The sequence below is a fragment of the Anolis sagrei genome, chromosome X (assembly GCF_037176765.1).
Source record: "Anolis sagrei isolate rAnoSag1 chromosome X, rAnoSag1.mat, whole genome shotgun sequence".
Lineage (NCBI taxonomy): Eukaryota > Metazoa > Chordata > Lepidosauria > Squamata > Dactyloidae > Anolis > Anolis sagrei.
The window spans coordinates 54,732,291-54,745,090 of NC_090034.1; the positions used below are offsets into that span (position 1 = coordinate 54,732,291).

At 42.7% G+C, this 12,800-nt stretch overlaps 1 protein-coding gene across 2 annotated transcripts in view; it reads left to right on the forward strand.

Annotated features, from left to right (window-relative positions):
* Window positions 1–12,800, forward strand: part of LOC132781052 (scaffold attachment factor B2-like) — a 49,414-nt gene that overhangs the window by 9,108 nt on the left and 27,506 nt on the right. For both annotated transcript variants that reach the window (XM_060784978.2, XM_060784979.2), the window contains 7 exons: window positions 712–774; window positions 2,281–2,308; window positions 3,106–3,673; window positions 4,290–4,336; window positions 10,560–10,660; window positions 10,814–10,963; window positions 12,652–12,755. In XM_060784978.2, the coding sequence (XP_060640961.2) occupies window positions 712–774; window positions 2,281–2,308; window positions 3,106–3,673; window positions 4,290–4,336; window positions 10,560–10,660; window positions 10,814–10,963; window positions 12,652–12,755 (1,061 nt within the window). The remainder of the gene's footprint in view (window positions 1–711; window positions 775–2,280; window positions 2,309–3,105; window positions 3,674–4,289; window positions 4,337–10,559; window positions 10,661–10,813; window positions 10,964–12,651; window positions 12,756–12,800) is intronic.

The following is a 12,800-nucleotide window of genomic DNA, read 5'->3' on the forward strand; positions in this document are numbered from 1 at the left end:
CCATTGACTGTGTTATTATTGTTATATTATTATTTGTGTTCTGAGTCCCAACAGTGCTTGCCCCTACTTTAAAATTGAACTCCTGCACAATTATGGCCAAAGTCAGTGCTCTGTCCTGGCTGTGTGGATAGATTGCCCCAATTTGTCTCAGTGGGACTTAGCTGTTTGTTCGCTGCTCCATCAGAACATTGAGCAAAGCTCTTCTTCCCCTCACTAGGCTTCTATCACTGAGAAAAGTGCATGAATCTCGACCCGTTCTGGCTTCTTGGGCTCAACACCAGTGTCTCATTTTGACTATTGTCTGGAAAAATAACTTTGCAATCTCCTACTGCCATGGTTATGTACATTTTGGGAAACAGCGCAGTTTGACATATTAAATTACCTCCCTTTGTTCTCAACATGAAAATGCCAATCAGAAAGTCAAAGTTTGATGTACGAATCTTAAAGGCTGTGCATTCCCTGAAGCTACAGCCATCATTTGCCATTATTTACCATTGCAGCTACACCACAACACAATTTTCTCAGTGCATCATCGTTTATTTTATAATCCATGCATTGTTTTGGCAGAAGGCTCGTGAATATCTGTTTGTTGTTATCTATGGGGGGAGCCAACTTCGCTTTTGACTTCTTGGTGCTTGCTTCGGCTTCAATTTCAATGGGGAAAACTGTGACATTTGAGATAAATTGAAGCTCTTCTCACTGTTTTTATAGGCAGAGGACGAAGATGCCAGTGGCCCCTTCGATCTGCCACCCTCTGACTTTGAAAACATGCAGGTAACTAACTATTCAGGTTTGAACGGAGTGGTCATTTTCAAGTGGGGATGGGTTCCTTTTTGGTTTTAGAATGTTATAATAATGCACTCTGTGTTGCCGAAGGCTTTCATATCTGGAATCACTGGGTTACTGTGAGTTTTCTAGGCTGCATGGCCATGTTCCAGAACAATTCTCTCCTGACACTTTGCCCACATTTATGGCAGAGGTTGTGGGGTCTGTTGAAAACTAGACAAGGTCCAGGATGGGAGAAAGAACTCTTGTCTGTTGGAGGCAAGTGTGAATGTTGCAATTAATCACCTTGATTTTTCAATGTAAAGCTTTGCAGCTTCAAAGCCTGGCTGATTCCTGCCTGGGAGGATCCTTTGTTGGGGGATGTTAGCTGGCCCTGATTGTTTCCTATTTGGAATTCCCCTGTTTACAAAGTGTTGTTCTTTATTTACTATCCTGATTTTAGAGTTTTTTTACTACTGGTAGCCAGAGTTTGTTCATTTTCATGGTTTCCTCCTTTCTCTTGATATTGTCTACATGCTTGTGGAGTTCAGTGGTTTCTCTGTGTTGTGTGACATGGTGGTTGTTAGAGTGGTCCAGCATTTCTGTGTTCTCAAATAATGTGCTGTGTCCAGGTTGGTTCATCAAGTGCTCTGCTATGACTGACTTCTCTGGTTGAGTTAGTCTGCAGTGCCTTTCATGTTCCTTGATTTGTGTTTGGGCGCTGCGTAAGAAAATCCAACCAATGCTACGTTCAACAAAGGACAAGAGGGATCCTCTCATCTCTACAGGAGTTTACCGTATACCATGCATAGGGACCCCCAAATGCAGCAGCACTGTCCAGACACAGATCAAGGAACATGAAAAGCACTGCAGACTAATTCAACCAGAGAAGTCAGCCACAACAGAGCACCTGACCTCACAACCACTGCTTCTGGAACATGGCAATACAGCCCAGAAAACTCACAGCAACCCAGTAATACGTTTTATTTATATTCTGCCCTTCTCCCCTAGGGAGAATTTAGAGCGAATTACAGCCTTTACATATATAAGCAAACATTCAGTGCCTTTACAATCATACAATGAGACAGACTAACACAAACAAAGGCAGAGGCTTCTCCTTTTATTTCCGGTTTCTGGAAGCTGTGCTCTTCTCTGGCTTTGGGGAAGTTCTTTTCTCCATTTCCAAGCTGAGGAGCCTGCATTGTCACCTCCTGGTTGTGTGGCTAGCAAGATTTCTTCCCGCCAAAGTGGTACCTATTTATCTAGTCACATTTGCATGTTTTCGGACTGCTAGTTTAGCAGAAGCTGGAGCTGACAGATGGGAGCTCACTCCATCTCATGGATTCAAACTGCCAACCTTCACATCAGCAGTTCAGCAGCACAAGGGTTTAACCCATTGCGCCACTGAGGCTCTTTGGATTGGTACATTAGGTTCAGCTGTCCTACTTCCAGAAGACTTATCTGTGTTGCAAAACTTCCTCTTTGCTAACGGTTTGCTTGTTTTTATTTTATTAGGAGCTTGACGAATTTTCCTTGGAAACAGGTACTGTTTTCTTTTTTTAAACCAAATCCACACTGTCCCATCCCTTTAGCTTTTCAAACCCAAACTCCTTTAGCAATTCTTCCTCCATTTTATTCGGCTATAGTTCGTTATTCTAACTGGTGCACGGTCCAGTTCAGAAAAGAAAGAGAAAGCTACAGAGACTGGAAACCCAGCCATATCACCAGGTCTGCACAACATATTGTCAGTGTTTGTAGACTGCTTTGGCACAAAACCCCTTGATCAGGGGAAATTAACTGAGCCGTACTGGAGGCAGTATTCTCTCTAGAGCAGACCTTGTGATATTGTGTGGCGTCTTGGTACTTTAACTTTGCTAGTCGAGGGTCAGTCCAGCGTTAAATGGATACCTGAAGACAAGAAGATGGGTTAGTTTTGGAAATCCATTCCACTTTGCTTTCTGGACTGCACTGATATTCCTATTCCATCAGAAGCCATTGTCATGGACTTGTCTCCTTAAACAAACCAGCAAACTGAACTGTCCCCCCCAAAAAAAGAATCAACACAGAGACTTTTGGAAGCTCATTTCCGGAAGAATGGAAACGCCACACTGTGACAGAAGACGCGCAAAGGAGCAAGCTGGGAAGCCCTCGCCTAAAGGTTTTTCTTCATTCTCTCTTTCAGTTTAGTGGCAGGCATTTGAATGTGGGAATAGTCCAAAAGGGGTTTTTCCAGTCTCTGTGTAGCGTTAGTGGGGCAGCCATGCCCAAGCCGCCTTTGTCTGTGCTGTGTTTCCCTGGTTGATTAAACCTTGTGCCATTCTATTCCTGTTAAATCCATAGAAAATGAGAAAATGCTCGACATTTTGGGTGACACTTGTAAATCTGAGCCCCTTAACGAAGACCCTCCGGAAGCGGAGCAGGAAGCGCATGAGCCGTTGCCGGTGGGCCAAGAGGAAGAGGAAGAGGCGCTTGGCGGCACCACCGCTCGGCCGGACGAAGAGCGTTTAGATTCGGAGGGCAAGGAAAAGAAAGAGGAAAATCAAGAAGAGGAGGAAGAGGAAAGCAAGGCCTTAGTGGTAGCGAAAGGGGAGCTGAGTGGAGAGAGTATTAAGGAAGCCACAGTGGACTCTGACTCTTTAGCCTTAGCGAGCAGGAGTGAAGGAGGAGGAGGAGGAGGAGATGAGAGTAGCAGAGGAGCCCAAACTTTGGAAGCCCGTAGTGAGGAAACCGCGGAGGAGGAGGAGAAGGAGACGGAGGCAAGGCCCCAAGGGGGGAGCCCCGAGGAGGCCGCGAAGACGGAAGCCCAGGCTCAGGGTCAGGAGGAGGAACAGGAGCAGGAGGAGCAGGAGGAAGAGTCCTCTGCCACTAAAGAGCCCTCTGCCCAAGAGGGGGGTGATCTGAACATGAGGTTGGTTTCTTCTCCTCCGTTTTAGACCAGACGCTGTCTTTCCCCCCTTCCCTGTTGAGCATTTAGGAGTGCCACATGCATTGCGGTTCCATAGGGCCTTCACAGCATTGTAGCTTCTTATACTAAATAGATTCTCTCTCTTTTCTTTTCTTTTCTTTCTTTCTTTCTTTCTTTTTCTTTTCTTTCTTTCTTTCTTTTTTTTGTTGCTGTTGTCCTTCATCTGGGGTGGGGGATAGAATATAGCTCAACACCTTATTTATTTTATTTCTCCTTGTTGATATGGTTAGTGGGCTAATCAATAAACAGATCTATCTATTTTATTTCTGAGCCTTCCAAGGTTGCAACTCGGTGTAAGCAGTTAGCGAAGCCCCCTCTAATTGCCCCGTTGAGCTTTTTTTTTTTTTAATTAAGCAAAACCCCTTTTGCAATCAGATTTAGTTTTTCTTTTGGAACTTGTTTTAGTTCTCCTTTCAGAGTCTATGATCTTATGAAAGGAGCTCATTCTCCTTTCGGGCATCTGACTATAGCAGATGCAGCCTCGCTCGTCCCTTTCCCCCTCTGCAGCTCCTCTATTTGATTCAGTAACTTTTTCTTCTTCTTTCCTCTCTGTCTTTAGCTCCAATGAGGATACAGAAGTTAAAAGCACTTCAAAGGATGAGAAGGGTAAGCTTGCAGCTCCCAGTAGTTTTAATTTGGGGAATATCCCAGAATGATAATGACTGGAATCCTGTATAGCCTACTTACGTAACTGTAGGTAGATATAGTTAGTCTGAAGCCACAGGAAGAGACGAGTAATAGATTACTGTTGTTATTACTACTACAGTAATCTATATAAATAAAAATGTAATGTTCATTTGTGATACCATCAGAACTCAAAAACCACTGGGGGAATTGACACCAAATTTGGACACAAGACACCTAACAGTCCAATTTATGTCCTCCACTCAAAAAAACCCCCAAAGAAACAGCAGAAACCCCAAAAATCCACACAAGGGAAGAGCAGCCATTACAGCACTGAGAGCCAAGCGCATGCGCACGCACGGCCATACCAACAGAACTGGCACAGCGAGCGGCACCCAACTCTCTCCCTCACTGCGGCCAGATGCGGCCCGCCGAGGGCATTTATGCGGCCCGCGCGGCCTGGTCAGGCCTCGTGCAAAGCCCCTCGCTTCTTGCGTCAGCGGGGTTTCTCTCTCTCCCCCCGGAGTGGCTTTGGCCGGGGTCTCGCCGGGCCAGGCTTCTCCCTCCGTCCCTCCCGCCCTCCTTCCTTCCCCTTCCCCCTTTCTCTCCCCTTCCCCTTCCTTCCTTCCTTCCCTCCCCTCCTTTCCTTCCTTCCTTCCCTCCTGTGTGGGAGGGAGAAGCCTCCCGGGAAGCCACCAGGGAAGCCAGCGTTGCCTGGCCACGCCCACCCGGCGCCGCCTCTGCCGCCAAGAGCGCACACCCTCTTCTTCGCCATCAGGGATTTTCTGCTGCGCTCCGCGGCCACGAGGCGCCTCCTGCTCCATTCCCAGCCGAGAACAAGCGATGGGCGCCGCTCTGAAAAGGTTTGGCCCAATTCTATCGTTTATGGGGTTCAGAATGCTCTGTGATTGTAGGTGAACTACAAATCCCAGCAACTACAATTCCCAAATGTCAAGATTCTATTTCCCCCATACTCCACCAGTGTTCACATTTGGGCATACGGAATTTGTGCCAAGTTTGGTCCAGATCCAACATTGTTTTAGTCCACAGTGATCTTTGGATGTAGGTGAATTACAACTCTAAAACCAAAGGACACTGCCCACCAAACCCTTCCAGTATTTTCTGTTGGTCATGGGAGAACTGTGTGCCCAGTTTGGTTCAATTCCATCGTTGGTGGGGTTCAGAATGTTCTTTGATTATAGGTAAACTATAAATCCCAGCAACTACAACTCCCAAATGACAAAATCAATTTTTTTGAGTGAAGGACATACATTGGGTTGTTAGGTGTCCAGTGCTTTTTGAGTTCTGTTAATCCCACAAACAAACATTACATTTTTATTTATATACATTTGTTATTTCCTAAATTTATACCCTGCCCTTCTCCCCCTGAAGGGGGACTCATGCTTACATATGCCAAAAACCACTTTCAAAACGACAGAAAATAGGTTTTCTCCTCCCCTCACCACCTTCATTCTCCTTTATTAAATCTACAGTGTAGATGCACCCAAAGTCAACCCTTCCACACTGCCATGTAAAATCCAAATTATCTACTTAGGACTGGATTATATGGCAGTGTAGACGCATGCACACACGCACATGCACATACACACATATATGGATGGATGTTGGATCACTGGGTGGTGATACACACACACACACACACACATATAACAATACTTTATATATTTCTATTATATATATTTCTATATAATACATATATATATATATTATTTTTATATATACTACTATATAATATATTGTTGCTACAATATATAACTATATTAAGTAGACTCATAGAATAGAGTTAGAAGGGACTCTACCATGATATTGGGGGAGAACAGATAGGAGGGAATGAAGGAGAGAAGGAAGGAAGGAAAGAGGTACCGAAAGAAGGAAAAAGAGAAAATAGGAAAGAAAAAGGGAAGGAAAGGCAGGAAAGAGATAAGGAAGGAAGGAGAAAAGGAAATAAAAAGTGAAAGAAGGAAGGAAACGGGGAGGGAAGAAAGGAGACAAAGAAGTAGAAAAGGGGAGGGAAGGAAGGAAAGAGAGATGGAAGGATGAAACCAAAGAGCGAAAGAAGGAATGAAAGAAAGAGGTAGAGAAGGAGGAAAGGAGAGAAAGGGGAAGGGGAAGAAAAAGTGGGAAGGAATAGGTAGGTACCTCTCTTTCATAATAGTTCAGATATCTACCTCTACTTCGAAAATTCTTACTATAGGCCACAGCAACATGTGGCAGGGCACAGCTAGTCTATATAAATAAAAATGTAATGTTCGTTTGTGCTATTCACAGAACTCAAAAACCCCTGGACCAATTGACACCAAATTTGGCAGCAAAATGCATTCTTATCTGATCTATGTCTTCCAAATAAAAAAATCTTTAAAAACGAAGGGGAAATAACTTTAATATCCCCCCCCAAAAAGGTACCTAATTGAGCATGCTCAAAAGGCCCTCTCCCCAGCACAAGCGAGGCACCAACTCCTCTTTCTTTTCGGGAGGGGAGAGATTGAGGAAAGGAAAGAGGGAAGGAAGAAAGGAGAGACGGAAGGCAAGTCCCAGCAGAGGTTTGAAAGGGAAGGAGCGGCTGCACATACCCCTCCCCCTCACTCAGGACCGTCGTCAGGTGAAGGGGGAGGATGCAAACCCCTTATAAAACTGCCACAGAAGGAAGGGAGGGAAAGAAAGGAGAGAAGACAGGAAGAAAAGGACTGGTGAAGAGAAGGATATGGATGGAAGGAAAGGTAAAAGGAAAGAAAGATTGTGAATGCTGGATTGTGAATTATTTTTATACTGTGTCTTGAATTTTGCTGTTCCTATGTTGTACACTGCTGTGAGTCGTCCCCGGGCTGAGAACAGTGGTATATAAGTAAAGTAAATAAATAAATAAAGAGGAAGGAAAGGAAAGGAGGCAGGCATGGGAGAGGAAAGGAAGGGAAAGGAGGGAGGAAGGAAGGGAGGAAGAAAGTTATCATTATTATTACTATTATTATTATTATTATTATTATTATTATTACGGAGAGTCTGAATGGCCATCTATCAGGAGTGTTTTGCTGTGCTTTTCCCTTATGGCAGAGGGAGGTTGGACTGGATGACCCTTGGAGGTCTCCCTACTCTAGGATTCTATTTCTAATAATAATAATAATATTAAGCAGAGTCTCTATAACCATCTGTTAGGAGTGCTTGGATTGTGTTTTTCCCTTATGCCAGAGGGAGGTTGGACTGGATGGCCCTTAGAGGTCTCCCTGCTCAAGGATTCTATTACTACTACTACTAGTAGTAGTAGTAGTAGTAATAATAATAAGCAGAGTCTCTGACCATCTGTTAGGAGTGCTTGGATTGTGTTTTTCCCTTATGCCAGAGGGAGGTTGGACTGGATGGCCCTTGGAGGTCTCCCTACTCTAGGATTCTATTACTAATAATAATAATAATATTAAGCAGAGTCTCTATGGCCATCTGTTAGGAGTGCTTGGATTGTGTTTTTCCCTTTTGCCAGAGGGAGGTTGGACTGGATGGCTCTTGGAGGTCTCCCTACTCTAGGATTCTATTACTATTATTATTATTTATTATTATTTATTAACTTTATTTGTACCCCGCTAGCATCTCCCGAAGGACTCGATGCGGCTTACACGGGCCGAAGCCACAAAACACAATACAATAGAAAACATAACACAGCAATAAACAAAGCAAATCAAACAATTAAGCAAAATAACCACAATGACAATACATCAAGACACTATTAAAACTGGTTCGGCCAACGCAATACTACTACTAATAATAATATTAAGCAGAGTCTCTATGGCCATCTGTTAGGAGTGCTTGGATTGTATTTTTCCCTTATGGCGGAGGGAGGTTGGACTGGATGGCCCTTGGAGGTCTCTTGCAACACTAGAATCCTATTACTGTGGATTCCTCCCAAACCCCTCCAGTATTTTCTGATGGCCATGAAGGTTCTGTGTCCCAAGTTTGGTTCAGATCTGTCATTCATGGGGGTTTTAGTGGTCTGTGGAAGTCTGAGCTGAATCAGTTGAAGGTACTCCAAATCTCATCATCCATTGTCAGTACTCCCCAAACTTACTGTTTTTGTGATTAATCAGTATGCTTTAATTATGTTCAATTTATAAGAACAGAAATACAATGCATTGTCGAAGACTTTCAACATAAATACATCATGCATATCAGATATTTTCATGATGATTCAGAAGAGTAGCAAAATTACAGTTATGAAGGAGCAACGAAAATAGTATTATGGTTGGGGGTCACCACAACATGAGGAATTGCATTAAGGGGTTGTGGCATTAAAAAAAAGTTTAGAAACACTGCTAATGACATTCTATAAAAATAAATACAATACTGTCCGTGTATTTGTGATTAACATAAATTAAAAAAAACCACTGGGAGAATAGATACCACATTTGGGCAAAATACATATATCATGCCAACAAGTGACCATCACTTATAAAAATACTGAAAAACACAGCACAAGAGACTAAAAAAGCAAAAAAAAATACAATGCATGCACAAAACAACATATTTACACATATACACAAATATATACACACACATATATATACATATACACACACACAAAATACATATACACAGACTGGGCCACAGCAACGCGTGGCAGGGGACAGCTAGTGTTAGGTAAAAAAGTAAAGGTTTTCCCCTGACATTAAGTCCAGTCGTGTCCGACTCTGGGGGTTGGTACTCATCTCCATTTCTAAGCGAAGAACCGACATTGTCCGTAGACACCTCCAAGGTCATGTGGCCAGCATGACTACATGGCGCGCTGTCACCTTCCTGCCCAAGGTTGATCTATTCACATTTACATGTTTGTGAACTGCTAGGTTGGCAGAAGCTGGGGCTGACAGCGGGAGCTCACACCACTCCCCGGATTCGAACCTGCGACCTTTTGGTCAACAAGTTCAGCAGCTCAGTGCTTTAACCCACTGCACCACCAGGGGCTCCTACAGTAATCTTAATTTATCTACTAATCTTGGGAAAGATAATGACTGGAATGCTGTATTATCTTCTTTGGAAAAACCAGTATATTTATCTACTGCCCTATCTCCCCAAAGGGACTCAAGGCTAACTATTGTAGATCAGCCACTAGAGGCTGATGGTTTAGAGAGGATTGTGAGCTTTCCTTTGGCACAAAGTGATGGGCTCTCAAAACTGGTAAATGCAAGTCTGGGGAATGATGGTTCTCTCTGTGAGAAAACTGGCTTGGAAAGTGCAGGGCTTCAAGGCCAGTCAGAGGAGCCAGAAGTAGCAACAGCAGATAAGGAATCAAGTGGAGAGCTGAGTGATAAGGAGAGTTCCCAGTGGAACCCACCTGTAGGTACAGAGATCAACAAAAAAATTGTTTATAAATCAGAGCTGAAAATAGATTGCGTCGTTCAGAGAGATTATGTAGGAAAGTTGTGAAGGAAATTCACGGGAAACGGAATGATTTCATGGGTGTCTATTAAACAACAAGTTGTTTACCTGAAGGTCAGTTCAGGCAACACTGTGTTAGATTGAAAAGCTAAGCCTGAGTTCTCTTGTTCCTGGTTAAAGTCAAGCCTTGGTTTGGATTTAATATAGATCCTGAAGTTTGCTATGTTCCTGATCATGTGCTCCTGTTCAAGTTTTAATAGTTATACCTTCTTGATTGTGGACTTATGCTGTATCTGTGATTCCTGGCTGTCCCTGGACTTTGTCACCTCTGGAACTTTATGAGACACTAGCCATCCCCTGCCACGTGGTCTAGTCTATGTATATGTGTCTTGTGTGTGTATATATATGTGTATATGTGTGTGTATATGTGGTTTTGTGCATGCGTTGTAATTGTTTTTTTTTTGGCTTTTTAAGTCTTTTCTGCACTGTTTTTCAGTGTTTTTATGAGTGATGGTCACTCGTTGGCCTAATATGTTTATTGTGTCCAAATTTGGTGTCAATTCATCCAGTGGTTTTTGAGTTATGTTAATCCCACAAACGAACATTACATTTTTATTTATATAGATTTGGATTATTGTTAGATTATCACCTGTTGCTAAACCTTTTTGGGATTATCTTCTCCTGATTTTATATGATTTTTATATGTTTTTACAATAAACTGTTAGCTTATATTGCTGGACTCTTGTGTGATGCAGTGGTCATAAGTGTTTCCAGACCTGGAATCTGAAATCCTTAAAACTGATTGTTACATTTCTTTGGTCATCTCTAGGCCGCCTCAGCAGCAGCTCTGGCCGAAATCTCTGGGTCAGTGGCCTTTCATCTTCAACCAGAGCTACTGACCTGAAAAACCTCTTCAGCAAGTATGGAAAAGTACGGATGAAATAGACTAAACCTTGTTATGTTTTCTTCTTAATGGGTCCAGTGAGAGATGCCCTTTTTCTACATTTGCCCCTCTGTGATTTTTCTGTTTTGTTTTTTTTTAGACTGACACATGTTGCTTTCCCTCCTCCCTTCTGGTTTCAGGTGGTGGGCGCCAAAGTGGTGACCAATGCCCGCAGCCCTGGCGCCCGGTGCTACGGCTTTGTGACCATGTCCTCCTCAGAGGAAGCTACCAAATGCATCGCCCATTTGCACAGGACGGAGCTGCATGGGAAGATGATCTCTGTGGAAAAAGTAAGTTGGGCTAAAACAGGAAGATTAGAGGGGCAGCTTTGTATCCAGAGAGATTTCAGGCCCTAGTTTCCTTCCACAATGACCATCATGGCTGATGCAGGCAAAGGGCATTTTCTTATTTAAAAACACATAATAAAAATTGATTTTTATTCTGGGAGGAGGGAGGCAGACAGAAAAGATTAATAGCATGTCAGTGGGAAAATTTGCTTTGAGATAAGAGCAATGTTGTTGGAAATAGCAACCTTCCAAGCCTCTTCTAACTGTTTGTAAATATGTATAATTGTTAACCTATGTTGTATGTACATTTTTGTTTGCCAGTTTGACTGTACCTCTTTGGTGTGGGAGCAGTTTCAGACACAGGACTCAATTTTGTATTTAGTTTGCACCAGACCTCAGTGGAGGTGGATGCATGTTGCTGTTTGGACTTTAGTAGAGAAGTATGCTTTTAGACCTCAATGGAGGTGGATTGCAGTTTGAGTATATACAGATATACTTAAAGGCTATGGACAATTGATTAAGTATCATACCCTGTGTACTCAACACAGAGAAGAAACTATCTTATCTAACTGAACTCTAATAAAAATGTGCCTGTATGGTGAATTAATACAAATTGTTTATGAGTACTATATTTTTCAAAGATGACTTTGTTCCTATCTCTGAGTGCCTGTTTTAACTAAGAGATTTCAAGGGTGTGTATATTTGTTGGGCAACTGCAATTACAATTATAACTACAATTTGAACTTCAAAGAAACAACCATCCTCTGCTAAATCAGTATATTTTTTGTAGTGGCATGTCTTTATCCTTGGCAGTTTAAAGATATGATTCTTCAGTTTAACAGCTGAGCTACATGTGTAGCATTACATGAATGCTTATGAATATCACTTGTTCAGAGGGTTGACTTATAACAAGGTCATGCTTTTCTTGACTAGTGGTTTTCAAAAGGTGGGCTCCACATGTTCATGGTGATTCACATTTGCCAAACAGATGTGACATCATTTTTACCTTTTAAATAAGGTTATGGTGCACTGATTTCCAATAGGTTATGAAATTTCCAATAGATGTGAGTTAAGAGCTTGTTCATGGAACAAATTAAACTCTTAACTCAAGGTATCACTGTATTTGACATGAAGAACAATTTTCTGCAACATCAACTTACCAGTATTTCAATGGGAAGTGTAGGTCTGCTTTTGGCCGATGATAGAGTCAAGTGAATTTCTATTGTTATTGTCGTGTGCGTTCAAGTTGTTTCAGACTCAGAGCGACCCTAAATCTAATGTTTATGGTGAGGCCCGGGTAAAAGACCTTGGAGGGCCACACCATCCTGCAGACCACAGTTTGAGGACTGGTGACAAAGATGGTTGCATATCCAATTTACTTAAGCATCTTAGGAGAGCTATGATATGCTGTTGTTGCTACATTCCTAGCGATTTCCTTCTGGAAGAAAACAGATTTCCTACTTTATGTGCAGCAGCGCTCCTCGGGTTATCTGATATAGGCAAGCAGCCTTCCTCCTCATTTTTTTGTTTGTTTTCTGGAAATGCACCAAAACTGTGGTCTAACTAAAGTAGATGAGTGTTCAGACATGTTTTCTTCCTCTTATATCATAACCCAAAGCCCTTTTTGTCCTGGAATCCATTGGCTTGTTGATGGAAGTATTAAGCCACCTGTTGCTTCTGTGTCCTTCCAGGCCAAAAATGAACCAGCAGGGAAAAAGGGGTCCTCTGACAGAAAGGAAGTGGAAACAAGGAAGGACAGGGACCGGCGCCATTCGACGGATTCAAGATCTGAAAGGTGAAGCAGCAGTGTTGACCATTGTTATGCCCTTGTCTTTTCAAT